Source organism: Watersipora subatra, chromosome 11 (genome assembly GCF_963576615.1).
Source record: "Watersipora subatra chromosome 11, tzWatSuba1.1, whole genome shotgun sequence".
Lineage (NCBI taxonomy): Eukaryota > Metazoa > Bryozoa > Gymnolaemata > Cheilostomatida > Watersiporidae > Watersipora > Watersipora subatra.
This window is the reverse complement of record NC_088718.1, coordinates 45,237,140-45,263,337: the sequence shown is the minus strand read 5'-3', so window position 1 is coordinate 45,263,337 and position 26,198 is coordinate 45,237,140. Positions and strand designations below refer to the sequence as shown.

The following is a 26,198-nucleotide window of genomic DNA, read 5'->3' as shown; positions in this document are numbered from 1 at the left end:
AATTTTTGTTTATATTTACTATAATGGTCTCGTATCTCTTTTGACAAGCCTTCAAATTAATATATCGGCTAAGACTTTTAGCATACATATATTTTTATGAATCTTTGTAGTTAAAATGAAAAGGTTTCATTAACTTTATTTTTAACGCTCTACAGCAAAAACTATTACTTTTCAATACCAAGCGCTATAAAGAAATGTGGAAAGTCATCGTAAGGTTTTATTATTTACAGTCTAATACCTAACAACAAGGTAGGCCTACATGTAAATTGTTTGTTGGTCATTAATTAGCAATTAGTACTTAATACTGAATGTCATCAAACAATAAATCACCTACACTGGTTACAGCTAAGCAAATAAGCAGTGACCTACTGGTATTTTGCTTGTATTATAATTGAGTAGTCTATTACAAACTGTTTATATTCTAATATTGATGAAGAAGCAAAACAAATTTAGGTTTTAGCGTGTAGGCATAATCCAAAAACATTTGCTTTAGAAATTGTATAGTAATATATCTTTTTTATCTTGAAGCAAACGAAAGCTCTTTGCTGGGTTTATATTTTTGTTGTAAAATCCGAAGTTTGCTTTTCATAACACAGCTTTAATCTTACAATTGTTGCTTGTCAAATGGGTAATTATGTTCTTTGTCAACTAGGTAATTATTAAAATTTTTGGCAAGCAAGTTGGTGTGATTCAGGGTCTTATCTTAGCTAGAAAAGCCCATCTTAAAAGACTGATAATAATTTCGCTTCTAAATTCTTTGGTTTAACTAGTCAGTCTATGCAGTCACTCGTGAATCATGCAAAAGGTTTATAGTCTATCCCAGCTACTTCAGCTTCTAGCCTGTTTAACAGGCTGAGCACTTTGCTGGATCAACCTAAAAGTTTATTGGCATTTAGCAAAGTGATGTTAGACTGGTTTATGGTCGAACATCTTGGCTATGGATGCCAGGCCTACTGCCGGCGGCAACTCTTCTTTATCTCCTTTGATATTTGTAGACAACTACAGTGAGTGAAGCAGGTGAGTAAACTGTCATATCTGTTCATCATGATTCCCATAGCAAATCCTTTATCAACCTAATCTCATTTCTGATCTCTCTCGCTTATCCCCACACGTAATTTGTCTTATTGCTTTCTGCTTCACCGGAATTTGCATGAAGGCGGTATATCTTCCATGATCATATAAAGGAGGTTATAAGAGTCACGCTTCACTTCCCACTGACCATGAATCTTATAGACTCGATCCATAACAGAGTTCACTAGGGAACTCTTAGCATGTTATTGTAGCAGTGAGTAGAGTATTGGCTTGCCACTCCAGGTATATAGTTTTTCTATTGGTGTTTATGTTAGATTAATCATGCGTAGTTTTTTCTCTGTTCAACAGTTAGCTTGGTGAATGAGGTGATTTACTCAATTTATGTATCAACTTTCACAACCTGTATATCCACATTACAATGCTTGTTTGGCTCAGGCCTTGTTAGTTACCCTTCAGCTCTGTATTGCTTAAGTTTTTGGAGGGTTAAAGGGTGTCTGGCATGAAAATTATACAAGTTTTATAAACTAATAACATTTTAATATTTTATTCATGTCAAAACTAATTTTAAATTGGTCTCTCTGTCTGCCATTCATGCTATGGTGCATTGAAAGACTCTGACTGCACATTTTTATTGCTACCTATGCATAGATGACATTGAGAAGTTTTCAGATTTTGTGCTTTCAACTCATTCCCACAAATGGTAGAATTTGTATATGTGTTTTGTAACGTGTTAGCAATTCTTAGAAAAAAAAGTAAAATTTAATAAAACCTTGCTGTCTCAGTAGCATTAGGTACTTCAGTTATCAGAAGAGGGAGTGAGTAGAGACATGTAATTTACTAGATAACTATAATGGCTGTAGTTCACATCCGTCATGAACCCACGCTATTGCCCCAAACAAGCAAGCCAGTTTGTAAACTGTTTCACGAGGAGATTACTAATGATTAAAGCTGTCCATCATGTAATTATTTTTACAAAATCTGTAAGCTTTCTCGTTGTCAGGCCTTTTACATGGCGAATCTAAAAGGTAATAAGTTTACTTAGGGTGGGGCTCGATGATCCAAGTCTCTAAGACTATTTAGTTGAGGAGTTCCCACTACAGCATCGGACTCTTCACAACATGGAAACATGCAGCATGACTTGTTAGAGCATTATTTCATCAAATAGGGTTTTTGTTGCTCATACGACAGCATACTGTTTGTTGCTCATAAGACAGCGTACTGTTTGTTGTTCATATTACAGCGTACTGTTCTTGTTCATATGACAGCATACCATTTGTTGTTCATATGATAGCATACTGTTTGTTGCTCATAAGACAGCGTACTGTTTGTTGTTCATATTACAGCGTACTGTTCTTGTTCATATGACAGCATACCATTTGTTGTTCATATGATAGCATACTGTTTGTTGTTCATATGACAGCATACTGTTTGTTGTTCATATGATAGCATACTGTTTGTTGTTCATATGACAGCATACCATTTGTTGTTCATATGACAGCATACTGTTTGTTGTTCATATGACAGCATACTGTTTGTTGTTCATATGACAGCATACTGTTTGTTGTTCATATGATAGCATACTGTTTGTTGTTCATTTGACAGCATACCATTTGTTGTTCATATGACAGCATACTGTTTGTCGTTCATATGACAGCATACCGTTTGTTGTTCATATGATAGCATGCTGTTTGTTGTTCATATGATAGCATTCTGTTTGTTGTTCATATGATAGCATACTGTTTGTTGTTCATATGACAGCATACTGTTTGTTGTTCATATGATAGCATACTGTTGGTTGTTCATATGATAGCATACTGTTTGTTGTTCATATGACAGCATACCATTTGTTGTTCATATGACAGCATACCATTTGTTGTTCATATGATATCATACCGTTTGTTGTTCATATGATAGCATACTGTTTGTTGTTCATATGATAGCATACTGTTTGTTGTTCATATGATAGCATACTGTTTGTTGTTCATATGATAGCATACTGTTTGTTGTTCATATGACAGCATACTGTTTGTTGTTCATATGATAGCATACTGTTTGTTGTTCATATGATAGCATACTGTTTGTTGTTCATATGATAGCGTACTGTGAGACTTTGTCACCAGTGCCTTTGTCACCGCTCTCTTTTCATTTGCCCTCTATTGATTTTCTACTTGATCCAAAGAGTATTATTGTAACAGCGGACACGGTGTCAAGGAATTAGGTGTATTAATTCTATAGGTTTTCTAGCGATTATATTTGGTCATTTTCCTCTCGATTGGCTCGGTTGACAGCTACTCCCACTCGCTTTTAGTCTGTTGCGGTTCATTAGTCTCTAATTTATGAACCTGTGCAATATTTACTAACTGCCATGTCTGACCTACAGGTCCATTTCCTGTCGTTGCCTCTGTATTTGCGCAATGTATTTAACGGCTTTATCAGCTGTAGTGTTCAACTTTCTCTTACAAATGGAGTTCATCTCGTCATGTCTTTCTCCCAATTATATTAGCCATTCCTATTGATTAGCTGTTCAGAACTGCGCAGTCTAAGATGAACAAATGCTCATCGATGTCAGTTGTATTGGCAGCAACAGTATTGGCAGCAGCAGAATGATGATATTTGGCTTCCAACCATTAGCTTGAAAAAGCAGCTTCACTGTCTCCTCAGAGGCTCGTTATACAATAATATTCCACACGAATTGTTTGGCATCTCTGTCCCCCAGGATTCAATGTCTGGTGCCCGGTACTGCAACTACCCACTCACAGGTCAGTGTTTACCTCAGTTTCTTACTCGCTTTCGCCTTTCCCTGTTTTCTCCTTTTATTCCCAGTTTCACCTTTTTTCCACCAAGACATCAAATGCTCACAGCAGGGTTTATGTGAAACATATTGGTTTAGTTTCTTAGGAGCCCAACCTTGAAGTCACAACCTCTGTGAAATTTATGAGTTTATGCCATGGAAACATGCAATATATGCCACTTTCGTTTTTTTATATGGTTCAGCCTGCTGCTTGTGTACCTGTACCTGACACTTTCCTAGAGTGTTCTTGGAAACAAATTTTCTCTTGTATGACTGACTATTGTATCACATTTCCCTCTCACCTTCCCACCCTACCTCTCGCCTTCCCTCCTCTCACCTTCTCTCCCTCTTCTCCCCTCCCTCTTCTCCCCCTCCCTCTTCTCCCCCTCCCTCTTCTCCCCTCCCTCTTCTCTCCTCCCTCTTCTCTCCTCCCTCTTCTCTCCTCCCTCTTCTCTCCTCCCTCTTCTCTCCTCCCTCTTCTCTCCTCCCTCTTCTCTCCTCCCTCTTCTCCCTCCTCGACTGGGCCATGTACTAATTGTAATGGTCAACAACTGATTGTCTAGCCGAAATTACTTTAAATATCTTAAAGTTTAGACAATCATGCGGTAGGCTCGTTAGGAGAGACACTCCATGTTTTCAAAGTTCAAGCCAGAATTGTCAGCAATTATTGTTGTTTCGTGAAGAGTTCTTATGGGTGACCAAAGCTACAACAGTTGCGCATGCGCTTAGCTCTTGGGAAGAGGAAGCAGGAATCAGCGTGTTGCAGTTGCTACAATTGATGGCAGTGCTTCCGTTCAGAATAACTATCATTTGATGGAGACCAGCTAGAGTAATCTCCAAATCATGTCTAAATATTTGTTATTCTAGTCGTGTTTACGGCTCGCAGGCTCCTAATTACTCTGCAGCTCTACTGAACCCTCCATAGACCAGGTCGTCTATCAGACCCCTCCGGACATAGAGCGGAGAAACTGTTTGTATCGACTGAGTTGTGCATATTCTCTTCCGGGCTTCAGTGCTATGCCAATACCATCTAACTGTCATCACACGCCATTAACCGAATTATCATCACACGCGGTTGCACTCTGATTTCCCTGTATTGCTCTATGTGAACATCCCTCATTGGCCAGTCCGTTGCAATCCTATTAACAGTGTTGCAAAGTGCTTGTGGCAGCCACGGGCTGTCTTAGAGTGTGATTGCTGTTGCGTCAGGCCTGATACGAGCCAGCCGCGTGGATGTCGGTGGGTGGTGCCAGAGCCCCAGGTCATTGCAGAGACTGGCAGCCTGGCTGTTCACGTAGCTGGTTTTGCATGTTTGCCATTTTCTACTGCGTTTGCAGTCATTTGACCGCATGTCTTTGCCTCGCTAGCATTCAAGACTGGTTCACGCTATATCGCCGTTTTTCAGCGCTTTCCTTTCGACGTTCATCATCGATAATGTGAATCATGAACCGATGGCATCGACGAAGCATTGCAGACACGTCGGGAAAGGTTGCCGCTGTCAAACTTTCCCGATATTTCGCTGAACATCGACGACTGCCTTTTCAAATATGAACCATTTCGGCAATAGTAATTCGCGGATAGTGTGATTTATTCATATTCGCTTATGATAACTGCTGCGGGACTATTATTTGATTCCAGCACGCGAAAACAATGATTTCTTCCCGAAAATTTAAAAAGATAAAAGAGAACACTACGTCACGAAGTATTTTCTGAAGCAAACGCGGATGGGTTTGTGATATTTTGAACATCGATATTAATTCGGGGCCGCGGACAGCATGATTTATTCATATCCGTTTATGATAGCCGCTGCGAGATTAGTATTTGATTCCAGCACGCGAGAACAAAGAGGTTTCTTCGCGAAAATTTAAAAAGAGAAATGGGAACATTACGATACGGAGTATTTCCTGATGCAAATGGGATAGGTTTGTGATAGTGTGAACATTGTTATTATTGATGATCACCGAAGTATTGTGGCAGCAACGCTGAGATACGACGATATAGTGTGAACCAGCCTTAACTGGTGCAATTTGGTTTTACCTTTTATTGCTTTTAAGCTGGTTATGCAAATCCATCCTTGTTTTGAAAACAATAGAGTCATTCAAGTAGTCATGTGTAAACGTGGATCATGTGACCGTTCTGTATTTCTCACCAGTTCCTTTCTAGGAACACTACTACAGTAGCTGGCCTGATTGCTGTAATAACTCGTATGCATCCAGCCCCATATGTTATGGCTGCTTCACAGCCCGATGATATGGTCATATGTTGTCCTCTAGCTGGTTAGCCAATCAACTTTGTAGGAATACTTTGACTATGACTATTAAAACTATTGTTAAACCACTCAGGTTCTGAAGTCACAGTTATAGTAGCTGTAGCTATGAGTTGATAAAAGCAAGCTATTGACCAAAGGTTGACTCATTGAAGTGATGCAAGTGATACTAATATCAATATAAAGCTGAGACATCAAGCTTCAATTTCGTGTAACCTTTGTCTTGTAGACCCAGTCCTGAGAAATAATAGTTTGAATGGAATCCTTTCATGAAGCGCGCAGATATAAGTGACACAGGATTATGACATCGATAGTTGCACTTTGGCAAAGCGATCGACAGAATAGATACGCGTAATGCTGCAACTTGACCACGATAGCCGATATATAACAGAAGAGACAAGCAGCCGCGCCACTACTGATGTCATTTTGTCCTGTAATTTTTTTGGGCATTTTAAGCGAGTTAAAGTTTTGTCGAATTGAATCTTAAAGTATCCTGACAGTCAGATCGCCTCAAACATCAAAAACAATCGCAAATAATAGAAAAATACTGATACTTTCTAATAAAATCTACTAACATTTTGTGTAAATTAAGTATGTGAGTATTTGAAGTACAGAATGAAATTAATACAATAAAAACACGTTGGATTCAGTCAAGACTTTGTCATCAACAAGTGTTTAGTAGTCCGTAAGACAAGGTCAATGCCACATAGCTGAATCTGCTAATGTTGAATTCTATCTCACTTTCTGTTTATCTGTAAACCGGGACGCTCACATCTTTGGTGAACAGGATGTTGCTAACCACTAACTCTCTCCTATTACGCATATTGAACATACATGACATTTAGGTCATGCGTCAAATTTATGATCTATTATGATGTGGTAAGGCAGCGGTGCATGGCATTTAGACTGTACATTATCTTCGGTTCTCTTGTAGAACTCTGGCTTGGCAGGCAGTGATGACGGTCTAAAGTCTGGTAGCGGAGCTATGACAGAGACTCTCCTTCCCAACATCCTCCCTAACAGCATCAAGAGTGGTTAGTGTATAGCAGTTTATTTAATATATAATATTGTTAGTGTAGTAATTAGGGCAACAAGAGTTATAGATACCAGTACGCTGGCAGTCTCTTGGTGTAATAACTATGTTCGCAATTATTCTTGGATGTGAATTGGTGGAGGAAGTGGTGCAGATGGTAGCTCGCATGGCTGATGATTCAAATATTTGGGTTCAATTCCTGTGTGGTGCAATCTTTTTCCTATCGCTCTTAGCCTGACATCGGATGAAGATGGCTCTTATTATAGTAAAGGTTTTGCTCAATTTCTGTTAACTTCTGAAATAATAGCAACTCTTAAGTTCCTGTGTACTAGTACGGTGGCAGTCAGGTGTGCTGTGAGAGACTGTCACTCGCACCATGAAGCACAGAGAATAAACATTTGCACAGTTTTTATGGAATACCGGAAGGCAGAGGTTAGAGAGTTGGTGTACCAAACTGAAAATCATGGGTTCGATACCCATTCATTGCAATCTTTTATCTCAATTTCTAACAATGGCTTTGGATGGACAGGCACAACTCTTATTATAGTACAGGTTTTGCTAAATTTTTCGTTAATTTCTCAAATAATAGCAACACAACCTCTGTAACTTTCATTCTATGTATATAGTCGACCTCATTTCTTCCGACTTTACTTCACTGGTCTTTCAACTGGCCGATGCGGCCGTGTCTGTCCAAAACATAAAAACCGACTGATAGGTGCTGTCCAGGCAGATGACGCATGCACATGAGTTTCCTGTCAAAGTGCTTACTGTAATGTTGGCTTGTTATTATTAATATTATACGGTACAACTGTACCTGTTGCAGATATAACCATATTTTATTATTTATGGTATCCAAATTTATTATAATCTAGCTTCAAGACATTTTACAAAGGATTGATTTTTGTTGCAAAAAGAGCATTTCGACTAATTGCAAATCTATATCATATTTCTGCATATATTATTTCAATGAATGATGTTTCCAAATCTTTGCATTTTACTCTGCCTATGCTAAATGTTTATTTTACTCCAATTCACGGTTTAAGATTTTTCATGGTTTGTGTCCTCGTTTTTTATGTGACAGTTACAGGTTCTCAACTCATTTCAACTCAACATACAACCACTAACAACTATTTTGAAAATATCATCGCCAGCTGCTTCAACAACCTTCCACCTAATATCCGTTCTCTTAGCAGAGAAAGGCATTTTAAACACTATTTGTCAAACTATTTATTCGATTTTTATGGCTAACTGTTGCTTTTTTTTGTTTTTTTATTGTACTATTGTTGTATGGCCTAATTTGAAAAAAATTTATATTTCTGAAATAAAGATATTGCCAATGAAGTAATATATATTTACTCTCTCCTGTATAATGTATATGTATATTGTACCATATTCTACCCTAAGAGTTTAGGGGGGAGACAATATGGCCTGTATAATGTACAGTATTCAATTTTTGATGTCCGGACATGGTCCAATCTGTAGCTCGTCCGAGCAAATGAGAGTGGTCTGCACTAGCCGATAATCTGTCGTTGGAGTCCAGCAGTCTTTTGTACCAAGTGCTATATTTGTGGTCTATCACTACTACTAATATCACTTACTAATACTACTGGCAAGATGCTGGTTTTTGTTTCATTTTTATCAGGTGCGCGGGCACACGCAGTCGAACACACTGTATGTAGTTCAAGGCTGCCCAGCTTCAATTGAATGTGTTCTGTTGACATTATAATGTTGTTATAGAACCAACACGGTCGATAGTCAAGTTAATTTGTTACTAACATGGTTACTGGCTGTCACTCTGAATTGATTAAGTTCTCTAGTTCCACATTGTTATTCGCTAAAATGTGTGAGAAATATTTGTTGGAAGCCATTCAAGGAATTTCAAATTTACTCAAATCACTAATGATTATTTCATTGATGAACACTTTCGGCCTAAAATTAAAAAAAACGATTGATATTCTGATGCATGGGAATAAATGTTGTGATATTTAAGGTGTTTCCTTCAGCAGGATAAAGCGAAACAGCAATAATTGCTTTTATTATCATTCAGAGGTGAACCAAGAAACAATCAAATTTGTGCAACTCCTCAATAGCCTTCCCTGCCAACTCTGGCATGTCGATAAAACTCTGCCATAGATCAACAAAACTCTGATATAGATCCCAAAAAAATTTTGTTTAGGTGTTAAATTGTTTCTAGCATCTCATCAAGCTTTTATTATATTGTCAAGTCTGCTGTAATAGCTTATGGCAACTGTGCTGAGGTTGCTTTTGACACAACTATCTTGTGTTTTATTTTATCTTGTCTTGTCAGAGATGTCGCGGGTAAAGAATAACTTGCAACATTTTATACAGTTCTCCATAAAAAGACAGTCACTCTCATTCATGTTTCAGCAATGAATGTGCCATTAATAGAACGACAAACGACTTCTGGAAACAGATTTTATGGCTAAACAGATGTCTGGGCTATAGAAATACAATTCATGTCAGTGTCAATTAGCCAATGCGTGAACATGATACAGTTAGCTTCTGGCACAAGTACCAAATAAGTGTCTATCGTATTTACATGTCCAGGACTAATCCTCAAGTGGTAGCTGACAAATTACATAAATCACCTGCTTGCATATCTTCTCTTGTAGTCAGCATTATCCGTGGTGAAATCTTCCCTTCAAAGCTTTTGAAATTGAAAATTTGTTGGGAAATGGCTTTTGAGAGAGTGAGGGCGGGTTTGTCGAGTTCAACACATGAGGTGGTGAGGGCAGGTGTGATGAGTTCAGTGCATTGGACAGTAAGGGCAGGTGTGATGGGTTCAGTGCATGTGACAGTAAGGGCAGGTGTAATGAGTTTAGTGTGTGTGACAGTGAGGGCAGGTGTAATAAGTTCGGTGCATGTGACAGTGAGGGGAGATGTGGTGAGTTTAGTACTTGTGACAGTTAAGGCAGGTGTGATGAGCTCAGTGTTGTGTGGCAGTGAGGGCAGGTGTGCTGAGTTCAGTACGTGAAACAGTGAGGGCAGGTCTGATAAGTTCAGTGCATGTGACAGAGAAGGCAGGTGTAATGAGTTCAGTGCATGTGACAGTGAGGGGAGGTGTGATGAATTCAGTGCATATGACAGTGAGGGCAGGTCTGATAAGTTCAGTGCATGTGACAGAGAGGGCCGGTGTGATGAGTTCAGTACATGTGACAGTGAGGGCAGGTCTGATAAGTTCGGTGCATGTGACAGTGAGGGCAGGTGTGATGAGTTCAGTGTATGTGACAGTGAGGGCAGGTGTGAAGAGTGGAGTGCATGTGACAGTGAGTGCAGGTGTGATGAGTTCAGTGCATGGGACAGTTAGGGCAGGTGTGAAGAGTTGAGTGCACGTGACCATGAGGAGAGGTGTCATGAGTCCAGTACGTGTGACAGTGAGGGTAGGTGTCATGAGTTCAGTATGTGTGATAGTGAGGGCAGGTGTGTTGAGTTCAGTACAGGGAGTATTGGGACAGATATATTGCGCATTACAATGATTTCTAAAGAGAACATTGTTATGATTACACTAATATCCTTTGGTACCTAAAGGAGATCAGATCACACAACTAAATACACCTATACTGCATTCATTGATTGCTGATGACTGGCCTCGCTGGTTTGGAAATCATGCCAGCTGTAAAAAGAATTCCATTCCACAATCTCAAGTATGCAAATTGCTAGCTCTTTCGAGATTGATCACCCCTTGCTTACTCTCTGTACAAGTTGTCACAGTAATACTGCTAGCACTGTATTAAATTTTGACCAGCCGCACGATATCGAGCTAAGTTGTTTGAGGTTCTAGTTTGTCTCAGTATAATCCTTAGCTGTGAATCTGCAAACAGGCTAATAAGCAGCCAATCAGACTTTAGTGCTAACATGCACATAAACCTTCTCACTTTATGTAAATGTTTCAACAAAAGGATTGTTGATCTCTGCTGCTTTGCGCTGGTGTGCTGTAAAACCTTTCATTTAATGCTATGACGCTATATCTTCCAACCTTTTCTTCATAGTAGTGTTTTATTCAAGGTGATGTTCAAATAGAGGGTGGCGCTGTATTTTTCTACCACCTCGTCAGAATTTTAGGAAGATAAATTTAACCCTTTTCCGAACGAAACGATGCTAATGTTGCCTATATTTTGCACTCTTCTCAGGCAGAGCGATATTAATGACATTGGCCTCAGCAATTTTGCTAAACTGTTTTTTATATACGTCTAGTATCAGATGGAGTTAAACAAGGAACTACTATTGGCTGGATACAGTTATTAATTATTTTGATTAATTGATTAAAACGTGAAGCTTTTTTATTTCACAAAGAACAGCAACCACAAGAGAATTAATTGTTATTGTTGTAACTGAGTTATTATTAGGGCTATTTTTAGACACTTTTCTACTGATCACTTTCTATTATGGGTTTGTAAAGATCAAAGAATGTCAAATTGGTAGTCAAATAGTGGTGGCATTCAATTTAAAGAGTGGCGCTGTATTTTTCAACCCTTCCCCTAGGGTGGCATTCAAATAGAGGTGGCATTCAATTAGAGGTGGCATTCAATTAGAGGTGACATTCAAATAGAGGTGGCATTCAATGAGAAGTTTTATAATAATTGTGTTTTTTCTCACTTTGTTGTAGAAGTCCCAGCACCAGTCATCGCAGCAGAGCTTTTTCAGAGAAGGCAATATCGATGGAAGTCAAGTGAGGTGAGTTGTTAAATATATCTTTAGGGAGTTGCTACTCACTGAATAAATGCATATCGTCAGATCTCTCTAGTTAGTCTCATTAGTGCAGGTGCAAATAAATACTCAGCTGCGAATAGAACGTCTTTTATGATTATTAATTATAAGTATTTATTATATATTACAATTAATATTTAGTTATCAATTATAATACATTAATTATATATTAATTGCAAGTCTGATATTTCAGGTCTAGTAATCTCTTTTCTATATTTATGACTTATTGCCAATTGCCATCAACTTACTGAGATTAGCCTTAGTGTTGCTGGTTGGCCATATTGTTGCAGGTTTTCCTTAAAGCACATCAATTACATAAGTACTTTTATCATATATTTCAGTACATCAGAGTCTTGGCTTTCGAATAAGCCTATATTCAATACACAAAGAATAATAGAACTATGAAAAACAGGGTGTCAAAAGTATGTCCTGCAATAAAAAAGACATTTGGTTGTGGTTCCCACAATGGGATGTCATAATTATCATTTAGCCTTAAGTAGTCGATCTCTTTCACTGCTATTGAGGCTGCGCTTTTCTGTGACAATCGGTGCTGTAAAACCCAAAAATCGCTCATAATAAACTAGCATTCTAGATAATCGCCCGACCAATACAAACACATGTTCTGGGTTAATAGATTTCAGGTGATTGTTAAAGTTTACTTTTTCACTTCGTTCATTTTAAACATTTATAGTAATTATTATCACATCGTTTTATATGATGGCAATGTTTGTCCTATACAAACATGATTAATAACTTGATTAATAACTAATTAGTAATTAAATATCAAAGGGAAAAAATATAAAAGTTAAAATATTTATATTATATTCGAATAAATTACAGTATAATTATGGAAAATAGAAAACAGGTGTACTGGACAGTTAAATTAATCACTTTGTGTATGATACTAGCTTATAGGCAGATTAAGTTATTTACAGTAGGCTTCTCTATTTTGAACAATCCCGGAGTGCAGTGAGTCAACCCCAACCATTGATTTATTTCAATTGACTTCTACAACAAAATTAAACAAAAACAGAAATGACTACTAACAACATACCTGGTTGTTAACCACCCATGGTGGTAAAGGTAATGGAATCATATCGATTAAATTGTGACCTGCAGTGGCATGGCCCTATTACTATGTGTAAATTGCACTCTTGCGAGATCACGCAATGCTTGAAATTAATTAGCCTCAGTCTTGCCCCTTAACATCACAATAAAAAGAGAGGGCTAGTGCATAATATCATCGGGAAAATATAGTATGATGCTTGAAATCTCAGTTATTTATTATAAAAAAATAATCTGTAAATTGAGAGCTAATGACACTGATTTATTGTTATCTTCATTGTGTCTCTGGAGTTGTCCTACCTTCGCATGCCACGAGCGTCATTATCGTAATTGATAAATATAAGCGGTAAGCGATAAAATAAGCGGTAGGAGCACACAATACCGAATATAAAAATTGTGACATCACAATTTCTGAGCCTATACCATTGTAGATTTCTGCGGAGCTCTGGGAAAATCCTATAAACACCAACCAATATCTGTCTCGCCATGTCAAACAATGGCTCATTTGAAAGCCAAGATATTGAAGAACCTGAATAAGCTGAAACAGTACTTATGTAATTTATGTACTTTGAGTTTCATGTCACACTCTTACCTCTGCAGGAGATATACGCTATCCTCACGGCAACGTCACAGCATGCGGCCTGGCTCAGCCACAGCACTCATATCCGTCCTCCCAATGGCAGCGTAATCCTCTATGACCGAGATACTGAGGGTCTCAACTACCGCCGGGACGGATACGTCTGGAAAAAGCGCAAGGATGGAAAACACGCTAGGGAAGATCACATGCGACTTAGAGTCAAAGGAGCTGATGTAAGCATGAAGATGTTAAATCATATGAGGCAACTCCGCTAGTTGATGAGAATGTTTCATTACTATTTTCATTTGAATGCCCTGAATCTCAATTTGATCATTGTTGTATTGTGAGTTGTGTGAATTTTCTGGAGGCCTTGGCTCAGTAAATTATTGGTCAAATATCTTCAATGCTTCATAGATTTGATAGGGGCATCCACACAGTCGCTCTGCTGCCAGCAGATGTGAGTCGCTGCCAGTAGATGCGAGCCGCTGCCAGTGGATGCGATCCGCTGCCGTTCTCTTTAACAGCTGAATGTTAACATGTTACTCTTGTAGCTGGTCAACGGATACTACACGCACTCTGCTATTCTCTCATCCTTCCACAGGCGCTCTTACAACTTGCCTGATCGACCCTCCATTATGCTAGTCCACTATCTAAATGCTCCTGCTGAGGGCCAGGAACCACCAATGCCTAGCCTAAGGCACTGCGACAAGCGAGTCTGGGACAGGACCGAACTTGCCGAGCAGATATATCCGATGTGTAAGATTGTTGCGATAGACTCGGAAAAGTTTTAAGTTCTTATAGCGCTTGAGTCTCATAGTACACGACTCTCTTAGTATACGACTATCTTATTACACGACTCTCTTAGTACACGACTCTCTTAGTACATGACTGCCTTAGTACACGACTGCCTTAGTACACGACTCTCTTAGTATACGACTGTTTTAGTATACAACTGTTTTAGTACACGACTGTTTTAGTACACGACTCTCTTAGTACACGACTGTCTTAGTACACGACTCTCTTAGTACACGACTCTCTTAGTTGACGACTCTCTTAGTACACGACTCTCTTAGTACACGACTGTCTTAGTACACGACTCTCTTAGTACACGACTGTCTTAGTACACGGCTGGTAAAAGAACTTCATAAATACCTCTCTTAGTCCCATTGATTTACTATTGAAACTCTCTTAATACACGACTCTCTTAGTACATGACTGCCTTAGTACACGACTGCCTTAGTACACGACTCTCTTAATACACGACTCTCTTAATACACGACTCTCTTAGTACATGACTGCCTTAGTACACGACTGCCTTAGTACACGACTCTCTTAGTATACAACTCTTTTAGTACACGACTCTCTTAGTACACGACTCTCTTAGCACACGACTCTCTTAGTACACGACTCTCTTAATACACGACTCTCTTAATACACGACTGTCTTAGTACACGACTCTTTTAGTGTACAACTCTCTTAGTACACGACTCTCTTAGTACACGACTCTCTTAGTGCACGACTCTCTTAGTACACGGCTCTCTTAGTACACGACTCTCTTAGTACACGACTGTCTTAGTACACGACTCTCTTAGTACACGACTCTCTTAGTACACGACTCTCTTAATACACGACTGTCTTAGTACACGACTGTCTTAGTACACGACTCTCTTATTACACGACTCTTTTAGTACACGACTCTCTTAGTACACGACTGTCTTAGTAGACGACTCTCTTAGTACACGACTCTCTTAGTACACGACTCTCTTAGTACACGACTCTCTTAGTACACGACTCTCTTAGTACACGACTCTCTTAGTACACGACTCTTTTAGTACACGACTCTCTTAGTACACGACTCTCTTAGTACACGACTCTCTTAGTACACGACTCTCTTAGTAGACGACTTTCTTAGTACACGACTGTTTTAGTACACGACTGTCTTAGTACACGACTCTCTTAGTATACGACTCTCTTAGTATACGACTCTCTTAGTATACGACTCTCTTAGTACACGACTGTCTTAGTACACGACTGTCTTAGTACACGACTGTCTTAGTACACGACTGTTTTAGTATACGACTCTCTTAGTACGCGACTCTCTTAGTACGCGACTCTCTTAGTACGCGACTCTCTTAGTACGCGACTCTCTTAGTACGCGACTCTCTTAGTACGCGACTCTCTTAGTACGCGACTCTCTTAGTACACGACTGTCTTAGTACACGACTGTCTTAGTACACGACTCTCTTAGTACATGATGTAATGTTTATATCACAAATGAGTTACTGCTCAGCCAGAGCAGTAGTAAATTTGTCATGCCAACTACCTGTATATATGGTTATCAAGCGATTGTGCTCTCCTTATTGTTTCTATTTTTAGGTTATTGTACATAAGTATGTGTTCTCAGATGATGCTCGTGCCTTTCTTAAATGTAGCTTTCATTCTTTTTCCCAGATGATATGTCAACGGATCTCATGACCGGTTGTCAGAATCTCTCTCTTGCTTCACCTCCATCCCCCGCCACTATAAACAAAATCATTGACAACCTTCTTGCCAGTCAAACGAGTGAGGACGGAGTGCAAGTGACTGCGCAGTGGGTGCTAAGTCTAGGCAACAACGGCTCATACCTTGTGCAGGCACCTCAGAATCCAACTTTTCAGGTTTACTTCTCAACATGCATACTTAATCAATAACAGATAGCACGATAGTGCCTCCTTTGATCGACTCCAGCGGTCATTAACTGATAATAAAAGTCGCTACTGAGGGAAGCAGTCATTACCTTCCTTCATCTCTAGACTGATATATTTTCAATTTTGACAAATGGGGAACAGTCTGAATCCTGCTCGTTAAATCTGATGCTTGAATATTGCTGCCATTCTTGTCAGTAATCAATATATCCATTCGCATTACATAAATTCAACTCCACACTTTAATGTGGAGTTATCCCCTTCATTTTGTATTGTGAGGATTATCTTCCTCAGATCATTCGCAAAGTGACTTCTCTATTGAAGGAGCTTAAAGTGGACAACTGCCTATTTAATAATGTTTACCTTCTACCCGTTTGTCTTGATATTCCACCCTTGCTATGTCTAAAATAAACGTAGTCTCAATAGTAAATCAATGGGACTAAGAGAGGTATTTATGAAGTTCTTTTACCAGCAAAACCAAAGAGTTTTTATAGTATAAAACAAGTTTTATGACAACAAACAAAGATTGTGACTTCAGACTAGCAACTTTTACCACTATTCATCTCACCATTCTCTCTTTAGTCTCACAGATAATGGCTCAAAATGTTCTACCTAGTTATTACTAATGTAATGTATTGTATATTATTATTATAAAATATTGTCCTAGCATTATAACTATTTTATAATTATATCTTTATAACAGTCTAAATGTTATTATGGAGAGTACTTAGCTGTTAGCAAATCATGACAGATCTGTTTCAAACAGACATAGGTCTGCTCTCATCAGGTGGTAATTTGAAAAGCTTTTTATACAAGTACTATTATATACTACTAGCTGTCCTACCCGGCGTTGCCTGGGTAGTAAAAAAGTCTTTGGTTAAAAAAATTGATTTGTATTTAACATATAACAATATGTGCCATTCTAACTTTCCAACTATATATTATGAGAGAAGTGTTTTTTGTAGTTGAAATAGTTAAATAGAAAATAAAAACAACTGTAAAGGTTTTCAAACTATGTCAAACTGTAACTTTCAAACTTCATATCATGAGGAAAAGGTTTTGTAAAAAAGGAAAAGGACGATACTATTATCTCTCAATACTGGTACAAATGTAAAAATGAGATATCGTACTTTGTCTGACCGAAAGGTGAGAGAATGTCGAGGCTCTTCTCACGAATACAGTATACCTGTCTGCGCCAGAAGAATATAATAATTGAACCTTATGAAAAATATTTCTTAACAGGAGCGTCGTGACGCGTTGTTGCATCTGTAAAATAATCAGCATACGCCAAAGCTGTATCTATAGCCGGAATGCATACAGATATACATTTGACGACGGAAGACAGATGACATACTTTGAGAACTATATATATATAGATTATAGTGTATTGATTGCTTTTTCTTTATGATTCTTTACGAAACTGGCGTTTCTAGCTGTAATAACTATATTATTATTATATATTTATAAGTTTAAATGTTATTATTTTATTATAATTAGCTAAACTGAATACCTATACAGTATATATAACCTGTATCAAGTACAGCTAATGCTAGGTTGATAAGTTACTGGACATACCTATTTATTATAGGCCTACATATTATATATTCAGTCTCCGTGACCATGGTAAGGCTGACTATATTCCTTCTACTATAGTAACTTCCCTCACTTTAGAAACATCTGCAATTACCTCGTCAAAATCATTTACTGTCATATGAAGTTGTCTTCCTTCTCATAGCCCTTCGTAAGCTTATGAACTTTCATTTTATGCGTGTATTAAAGAGTTATATTCTCTCTCATTGCTGTCCAAGCGCTTAGGACCTTTCATTTATTGAGTGTGGTAGAGAGTTATCTTCTCTCTCATTGTTGTCCGTGGGATTGCAAACTTTCATCTATTAGGTTTTATGTGAAGTTATCTTCTCTTCTATTGCTACCTAACCAACTTAGAATCTTCATCTGTTGATCATTGGACTTTACGTAAAACTATATCATATAGCCTTTCTGCTTAACTTGTAACTGTTTGGACGATGGTTTCTTCTACTCGCTGTAGCTACATTATATCGACTCTTTACCATCTTGAAGTTATCCCGGCTTGTCGCTAGTATTGACACCCGTTTTATGAATATATCATATGGAGATAATTCCTCTGCTTCACTTACAGATACCTAGCAATAATGTACAGCTATTGCTCGCGCCTATCAGCACTCCACCAGTGATTCAACGAGTCCAACAGACCAGTTCTGTTGGACTCGTCAACCTTTCTACCCAAGCTCCAATCGCTACCGCGGATCAATACATGTGCGAGGCATTGGCTACGCAACCCACACAACCCTCTCAAACGGCAGCGAGTCAGCCAATAACCAGCATTGGCAGTAGCCAGGTTAGTGTTGCTATAGCACTAGCATTTGGGCTAGTTAGACATCATTCAGCGATTGCTTATTGTTAATAAATTATAGGAGGCATTAGCGATTAGCAAGTTTGGTTAATAACTAGCAATTCTTACTAATAACTGGCAATTAGCAATTCTTGTTACTGATTGGCATTTAGCAATTCTTTTAGTTATTCTAGTTACTAGTTAGCAATTAACATATACCTGCTGATTAATTTAACAATTCCAGTTAGCGATTCTTAGAACTAACTAGTGTTAAGCAATTTTTGCTACTGATCAATACTTATGCTTCTTGCTACTTACTAGCAGATAGCGATTTTACCTGCTAATTACATTTTATGTTACCAACTAGCAGATAACAATTTTAGCAGGTAGATCTATTTGGACCAGTTAATGTTGTTACACAGGTTCAGTTTCTTGTAATTGCAGCACTTCTGGATTATCTTGATTTGTGTTCCTTGTTTCGCTTTACTCTCACTCAGTATCTGTTTACACTTATCTTAGAATTGACTTCGCAGATTAACTCAGTGTGTGTTTACTTTACCGTTTACTCTACCGTTTACTCTACCGTTTACTCTACCGTTTACTCTATCGTTTGCTCTACCGTTTGCTCTACCGTTTACTCTACCGTTTACTCTACCGTTTACTCTACCGTTTACTCTACCGTTTACTCTACCGTTTACTCTACCGCTTACTCTACCGTTTACTCTACCGTTTGCTCTACCGTTTACTCTACCGTTTACTTTACCGTTTACTCTACCGTTTACTCTACCGTTTACTCTACCGCTTACTCTACCGTTTACTCTACCGTTTGCTCTACCGTTTACTCTACCGTTTGCTCTACCGCTCGCTCTACCGCTCGTTCTACCGCTCGCTCTACCGCTCGCTCTACCGCTCGCTCTACCGCTCGCTCTACCGTTCGCTCTACCGTTCGCTCTACCGTTCGCTCTACCGTTCGCTCTACCGTTCGCTCTACCGTTTACTCTACCGCTTGCTCTACCGCTTGCTCTACCGTTTACTCTACCGTTTACTCTACCGTTTACTCTACCGATTACTCTACCGTTCACTCTACCGTCACTCTACCATTCACTCTACCGTTTACTCTACCGTCACTCTACCGTTCACTCTACCGTTTACTCTACCGTTTACTCTACCGTTTACTCTACCGTTTGCTCTACCGTTTACTCTACAGCTTGCTCTACTGTTTGCTCTACTGTTTACTCTACTGTCTACTCTACTGTCTACTCTACCGTTTACTCTACCGTTTACTCTACCGTTTACTCTACCGTTTACTCTACCGTTTGCTCTACTGTTTGCTCTACTGTTTACTCTACTGTTTACTCTACTGTCTACTCTACCGCTATGGTATCCTTAGGTCTACTTACCTTGCCTCAGTTCTGATGCTCAAACCTCATCAACCATTCAACCTCCACTTATCAATGTGACCAATGAATCTCAGACTGGATACATACTCAATTCGTCTACTGGCCAGTGTTCAGGAGCAGGCAACTCTAGTGTATTTGGCATGGCGAGTCTTCCTCGTCAGGTCGTGACGGATACACCTTCTCTTCACACTCCTTGTCAGCAGAATCAGCATGGAGCAAGTGTGAACGCTGTAGAGGCAGCATCCATCAGGGACCCACAACTCCTCATGGATACCACGCAGCAGCTCACAGGTTTCTACCAATCGTTAGGCTAAGTTAGGCTTGTAATGAACTAAACTACGATTGAGTTGGGCTTCTTCATCACACCCCATTGTTTTAATGAGAACCTGAGGATTGCTATGGGGCTTGCATGTCGCTCAGCAAACCTTTGGCGCTGCCAGGCTGCACCAGTTGTTGCCTATGGTTAGGCAGTAATATCTTGCGTGTTGATAAGCTGCCGTGCTGTACAGATGCTGCGCTATGTTTGAAATATAGACGATTTGTCATGCTAGAATAATGTTATTGCTCAGTAGCGCCATTTACATTTTGGGTAAAGCTCGTCAGCTCCCGAACCTTCTAAATGAACTGCATATTATGTAAAATAAGCTCTCAACACAATTGCTTGTCTGACATTTTTTCTGCATCTGCAGTTGATAAGTGTACGTCATTGTCGACTATGTTCATAGCGATTTGCTTTTGTGAAAGTATTTGAAAGTTCTTTTTTTGTTAAGTTACTAGTAAAAATATTTTCTTACCAAACTCCAGTTAGTTGATTTCCTGTCAGTATGCGGACTAACAGACTGACACCAATCAACTTTCTGTGATGGAATTGAGTGCTTATAACTGTCCCAATAAACTCACAAACAATAAAGTCTCCATATCTAAGTTTATAGACTTTTTCAAGTAAAAATATAATTACGTGTGCATTAAAAGTGTTATATCCAGCCAAAAACTTTAGTCACCGTGACTGTAAGACGTATGAAAGGGGATTGTGAGCATTAACTCACTTAAAACCCTATCTAACCCACTTTTGGTGATAAAATCAGAGTAAGAGAAGACAATAGCTTCCATTCTTTCTAAAATAAAAGTTTTGAAGAGTTTCTAGCAAGTTCTATTTAACCTCATTGGAATACACACAAGACTTTGCTGTTGATGAATATAGAATTTCATGTCAGTAAATTTCTCTTTCATTCTCTTAGTGAGTGACTGTCTCTCAGCAAGTGACTGTCTCAGCAAGTGACTGTCTCTCGAAGTGCTGAGCTGCATGAGTTGATGTGACAGAGAGAGTAATTTAAAGTTGCTCTTCATATTACCAACAGTGACTTGCTGAGAAGTAAACCTAAGCTTGTTGCTCACAGGCACTCCAGACCTACACAGGAGCAGCCGCGATCTAGTAGTTTAGAGTGCCAGATATGTGAGGTGTAGGTTGCCCTCAATTCCCAGAAAACATTACTGTCGGTAACAGGAAGAGAATCTGAGCTATAAATCACTCGCTTTACTTCTTTCTCTCACTGCCTCTCTCTCTTCTCTTTCTCCTCGTTCTCACTCTGTCTCCTTCCTTCGCTGTCTATTCTCTCTCCTTTCACTATCCTTTTTCTCTCTCCCTATTCTCTCTCTTTTTTTCCACTTTATCCTCTCACCCTCTCTCTAATCACTTCATGCAGAGTAGCCTGAACACTGACAGACAGTCTACTAACTGGAATTTGATAAGAAAAATAGTGAGAGCTAGGGTGTAGAGAACAAATACTATGTGTGTATACAAGTCTGTGATGTTCTCAAATTCTACTTTGTGCAGACCTTTTTTAATTCTGTAGTTAATTTGGTTGTCTTTAAATCTGCACTTCTAGTTCCCTTATTATCTCAAAGGAGAGAACTCATACGAGTATTTGAAATGAGACAAAGAGGGCAGAGGAGACAAAGATAGTCTTTCGAGTGCCTCAACAATGATTCAGCTCTATTCTATCTGTTGAGAGTCACTGCAGTTCAACATCACTGTGTTGGACTGCAGTGACTCTCACTTTCTCTATGCTTAACTATTCTCAAGTGTTTTATTGCTAGTGAATAAATACAAGTTAGCTTTCTTTTATGTTTGTAGCAGACTCACCTTTTACAGAAGATCTCCCTACATCTCTAGACATCACTGATATGACTGCAGAAGAGATCAGCTCGACACTGGCAGCCAACATGCCAAATTCCTTCTCTCCAGCACATGCCGGCGATCTTTCTGAGGATCTTCAACTTGACAGCAACTTTGACCTTTTTGCTGAACTCAATGTAAATGGTGAGTTACAACCGCTCACTAAATTGGTCGGTAAACCAAAGTATTACACATGAATAGTATATTAGCAAGGAGTGCTAGCAAAAGATGTGAAGGATTTAAGATCTCGGGTTACATTTTCCTAGCGGAATCTCGAATTTTGTTGATAATTTGATGGTTTCCTCTATGGCAACTCTCACTACTCTATAATCAGCTCTTTCAGTCTGAGTGTGTCCCATGAGCGAATTGCCTTCTAGTTAAGAAATAGCATAACTGCGTACAGCGTATCGGACATCATTAGTTACTGTTAAAAAATTTCATCACAAGCAGGTTTTCTAGAATTAATAAAGTAACAGCTGAAAATACCTCAAACCAACATCAGAGTACAAAGACATGCCCTCCGCGTGTGTTATGTTACGGTTTGCTTTAATATTGAAGTTTTCATTTACATGTCTGTAGATTGAAACCGTGTTTGAATTGCAGAAGAATTATCTCAAGCAACTCTTATGCCGGATGCTGCTGATAAATTTGACCTTTTGACTGGAAAGGTTACGCTGAAAGCACTTGCTCCGGAATGGTCATATTCCAATGGTAAGTTTGAAGAGATGCCTAACTTAGCTAAGTGAGGGTAAATCATCATGATCAGCTAGCAGGGAGGCGAAGGACAGTAGTTGAAGAGGACTTTGGGGAAATACTTGAAGTTCCTGTTGGGTCATGTTCACAAGAGACAATCTTTTAACATATGTTAGCTGTTAACATATGTTAGCTGTTAACATATGTTAGCTGTTAACATATGTTAGCTGTTAACATCTGTTAGCTGTTAATATCTGTTAGCTGTTAACATCTGTTAGCTGTTAACATATGTTAGCTGTTAACATCTGTTAGCTGTTAACATCTGTTAGCTGTTAACATCTGTTAGCTGTTAACATCTGTTAGCTGTTAACAGCATGTTGTTAAATCGTGTCTTTTATGTAGAGTAGCCAAATTTCAGGTCGGTTGAAACATCAGTTTTTTTGTTACTAAATTAAAGTGAACATATATGCTTGGCCACAGCTCATAAACAACTGCTGTTTTGTTCTGTAATTTGATGAAATATGAAAACATTGCATCTCATTGTTTAGGGCAGCCGACCTTAATTGGCTTAAGGTCTTAACAGCAGTGATTTAATGTCCCTTGAACGTTGCATATAAAATAATTGTGCACAATTTTTGTATTGTTGAATTTCTCAGTTATCGTATAGAATAGAGGTAAATTATTGTCAGGGCACTTGAAGGACCATCTTTGTCTCCTCGTATCATTTCTATTAACGATGAAGTTAGGCATAATTTTAGTTGATTTCATCAGAAAGTATCAATATTTTTTATCAATTGTGATTGCTTTTGATGTTTGAGATGTTGTGACTGCTAGAATGTTTGAAGATTAAAATCGACTAAACTTGAATGCTCAAATCAAGTGAAATTGTGTTTATGATATCTATAACTGTAAAGAGATCAACAGAATAGGTACACATCACGCTGCAACTTGAAAGCATCTGATATCAACTATCGCAGCAATAACAACTAGTGACATCATTTTGCACGTATTTGTTTAGCGTTTAACCGCGGTCAAGTTTTGTCGATTTTAGTCTTGAAACATCCTGGCGGTCAGATCACGTCGATGTAAAAAAGAAAGTTGCAAAAGATAGAAATGTAGCGATACTTTCTGATAAAATGTACTAGAATTTTGTGAAATCTTTAATATCCTTTAATGAGTTTCTAAGATATAAAATACTCAAGTGATGCTTTGGAGTTTGTCATTCAAGGTCAAATCTAACGCTAACTAAAATGTTTTGCGCATACTACTATCAAAAGGTCGTTCTTTCAAAAATTGACTGTGATTGGTTGAACCACATAGGAACTCAGATTGACATTTTGTAAGCGATGCATCACCATTTTTTTATAGGTCGTCCAATAACTGGTCAGGGCTGTACAGTAGTTGTTTGTCGAGACCAAATATGCATTCACATTTTTGAAATTTGGTAAATTTCCACCAAAGACCCCCTAATAATGTGGTGTTACGTGAAGTTTTTACCCTAACATGATTTGAGAGGACCTTTAGGAAAACCGCTGCATCACTTTTCACAATTATTAAATTCCGTGCTTACGGCCCCTTCACACAAATGTGACATGTTTGGGCAGGTGGTTGCAAAGTGCTGCTGGTTGGCCCGTGGAGGCACGGTGAGGATCAAGATGATAGCAGTGGTTACACTTGCTTGTTTGGGGAGAAAACAGTCAAGGCAGATCTCGTACAAGATGGAGTTCTCTCATGCATCACACCAGGTATTTTCAGTTCCGTCATCCCTGTTAAGTTTGCTTAATATAAAACCAAGAGTCGTCTCCTTTTGCATTAATTAGCACTTGAAGAAGTCTGCTATATTTAGGCACAGCATGGGTGCTCCAGATTCTATGAATTATTTTGTTTTTATACAGTGCATTAATGTATTGATTATAATTGTAGCGCACGAGCATGGGGAAGTGCAAGTCAAGGTTGCATATGACGGCAAGGTCATATCAGAGAGCAGCAAATTCGAATTTCGAGACCAGCAGTCTGAGTTATCTCGCTACAGATCATGGTTTCTGTGTGAAGGTCAGTCAAGGGTCAGCTTATGGTGGTAATTAGGATAAAATGGAGCTTAAGACAGTTGTTTTTAGATAGCATAAGGGAACAGTGGCACCTAATCAATGGCAGGTGCAAAGCTGTGTCCTACTTTGGTACAAACATTCATAGTACCCGCTATGTTTCCTATGCTTAGACAGCAAACATTGTTAAATACATCATATTGTGCATTCTAACTTCTTTTTTAACAGTAAATTAACCCTGTCCAATAGGTATTGAGCAAGTAGTAAATAGTTTTACTCATATTCGATACAGAGCATAGCCTTTGCGAATGACCATCAATGAACCTCTGATAACAATTATAAGAATAGGTGTACAACTCCTACTTTCTATTCTGTGTTCAGGCTATTAGGCCAAAGTCAACAATGTTATTTTGAGTTTGTACTTTTAATGGGTTTGAAACTTACAAGGGTCAACTCAAGATGGTTCTGGTTTGTAGAGTCTCGTCTTCAGATGGCGCTTCTCGACCGACTTGAGCTCATCAAATGTCGGCTAGATGTCTTGTTTCCTGCACCGATCTCTCGTGACCAAATGAATCTTGAGCAAATGGTCATAGCTTTACTGCACGCTGTCAAAAGGTCAGCTTCCAGTCTCTTGTTTATTGTTACATCACTGGGTTAGTGTTTTCATAAGGTTAGTCTCCTGTCTCTTCTCTTGTGTCACATCACCTGGTTAGTGCTGTCATAAGGTTAGTCTCCAGTCTCTTCTCTATTGTCACATCACCTGGTTAGTGCTTTCATAAGGTTAGTCTCCTGTCTCTTCTCTATTGTCACATCACCTGGTTAGCGCTGTCATAAGGTTAGTCTCCTGTCTCTTCTCTATTGTCACATCACCTGGTTAGTGCTTTCATAAGGTTAGTCTCCTGTCTCTTCTCTATTGTCACATCACCTGGTTAGCGCTGTCAAACCAGCACTAACCAGGTGATGTGTCTTTTGTTTATCGTTACATTACCTGGTTATTCAATTCAGAGTTATTTGAAGGCTTCTATAAAATCATTTTCATCTATGTTCATTAAAGAATGCTTTGCCAATTGTTTACACAATACTTTATGAATTATCCTTAAATTTTTTGGTCATACGATCTATATAATTATGTAGATTTTAGTGTTTGTTGATCTGTTGTGTGTATGTCCAGTTATAGCAATTGAAGCACGCCAACAAACAAACTGCTTCGCACTGTAATTCAATTCAGAAACTCCAGTTTTGCAAACAGGCAAAACATAGCTACCTTGGCATACTATGGAATAGTTGTGTACCTACTTATTACATCTGCCAATCACTGTTAAAATTGGTGATTGGTT

The 26,198-nt window shown here is 38.7% G+C and overlaps 1 protein-coding gene across 3 annotated transcripts in view; it reads left to right on the top strand.

Moving 5' to 3' along the window:
* Window positions 1-26,198, top strand: part of LOC137408311 (calmodulin-binding transcription activator 2-like) — a 36,946-nt gene that overhangs the window by 491 nt on the left and 10,257 nt on the right. For 2 of the 3 annotated variants that reach the window (XM_068094794.1, XM_068094796.1), the window contains exons 2-15: window positions 996-1,017; window positions 3,614-3,791; window positions 7,024-7,123; window positions 11,750-11,817; window positions 13,516-13,725; window positions 14,044-14,248; window positions 15,944-16,149; window positions 18,335-18,553; window positions 19,938-20,238; window positions 22,100-22,267; window positions 22,727-22,834; window positions 24,421-24,561; window positions 24,740-24,868; window positions 25,338-25,476. In XM_068094794.1, coding sequence (XP_067950895.1) covers window positions 7,075-7,123; window positions 11,750-11,817; window positions 13,516-13,725; window positions 14,044-14,248; window positions 15,944-16,149; window positions 18,335-18,553; window positions 19,938-20,238; window positions 22,100-22,267; window positions 22,727-22,834; window positions 24,421-24,561; window positions 24,740-24,868; window positions 25,338-25,476 — 1,943 coding nt within the window. In that variant the 5' untranslated portion in view covers window positions 996-1,017; window positions 3,614-3,791; window positions 7,024-7,074. The remainder of the gene's footprint in view (window positions 1-995; window positions 1,018-3,613; window positions 3,792-7,023; window positions 7,124-11,749; window positions 11,818-13,515; window positions 13,726-14,043; window positions 14,249-15,943; window positions 16,150-18,334; window positions 18,554-19,937; window positions 20,239-22,099; window positions 22,268-22,726; window positions 22,835-24,420; window positions 24,562-24,739; window positions 24,869-25,337; window positions 25,477-26,198) is intronic. The other variant, XM_068094795.1, reaches the window with a different exon arrangement.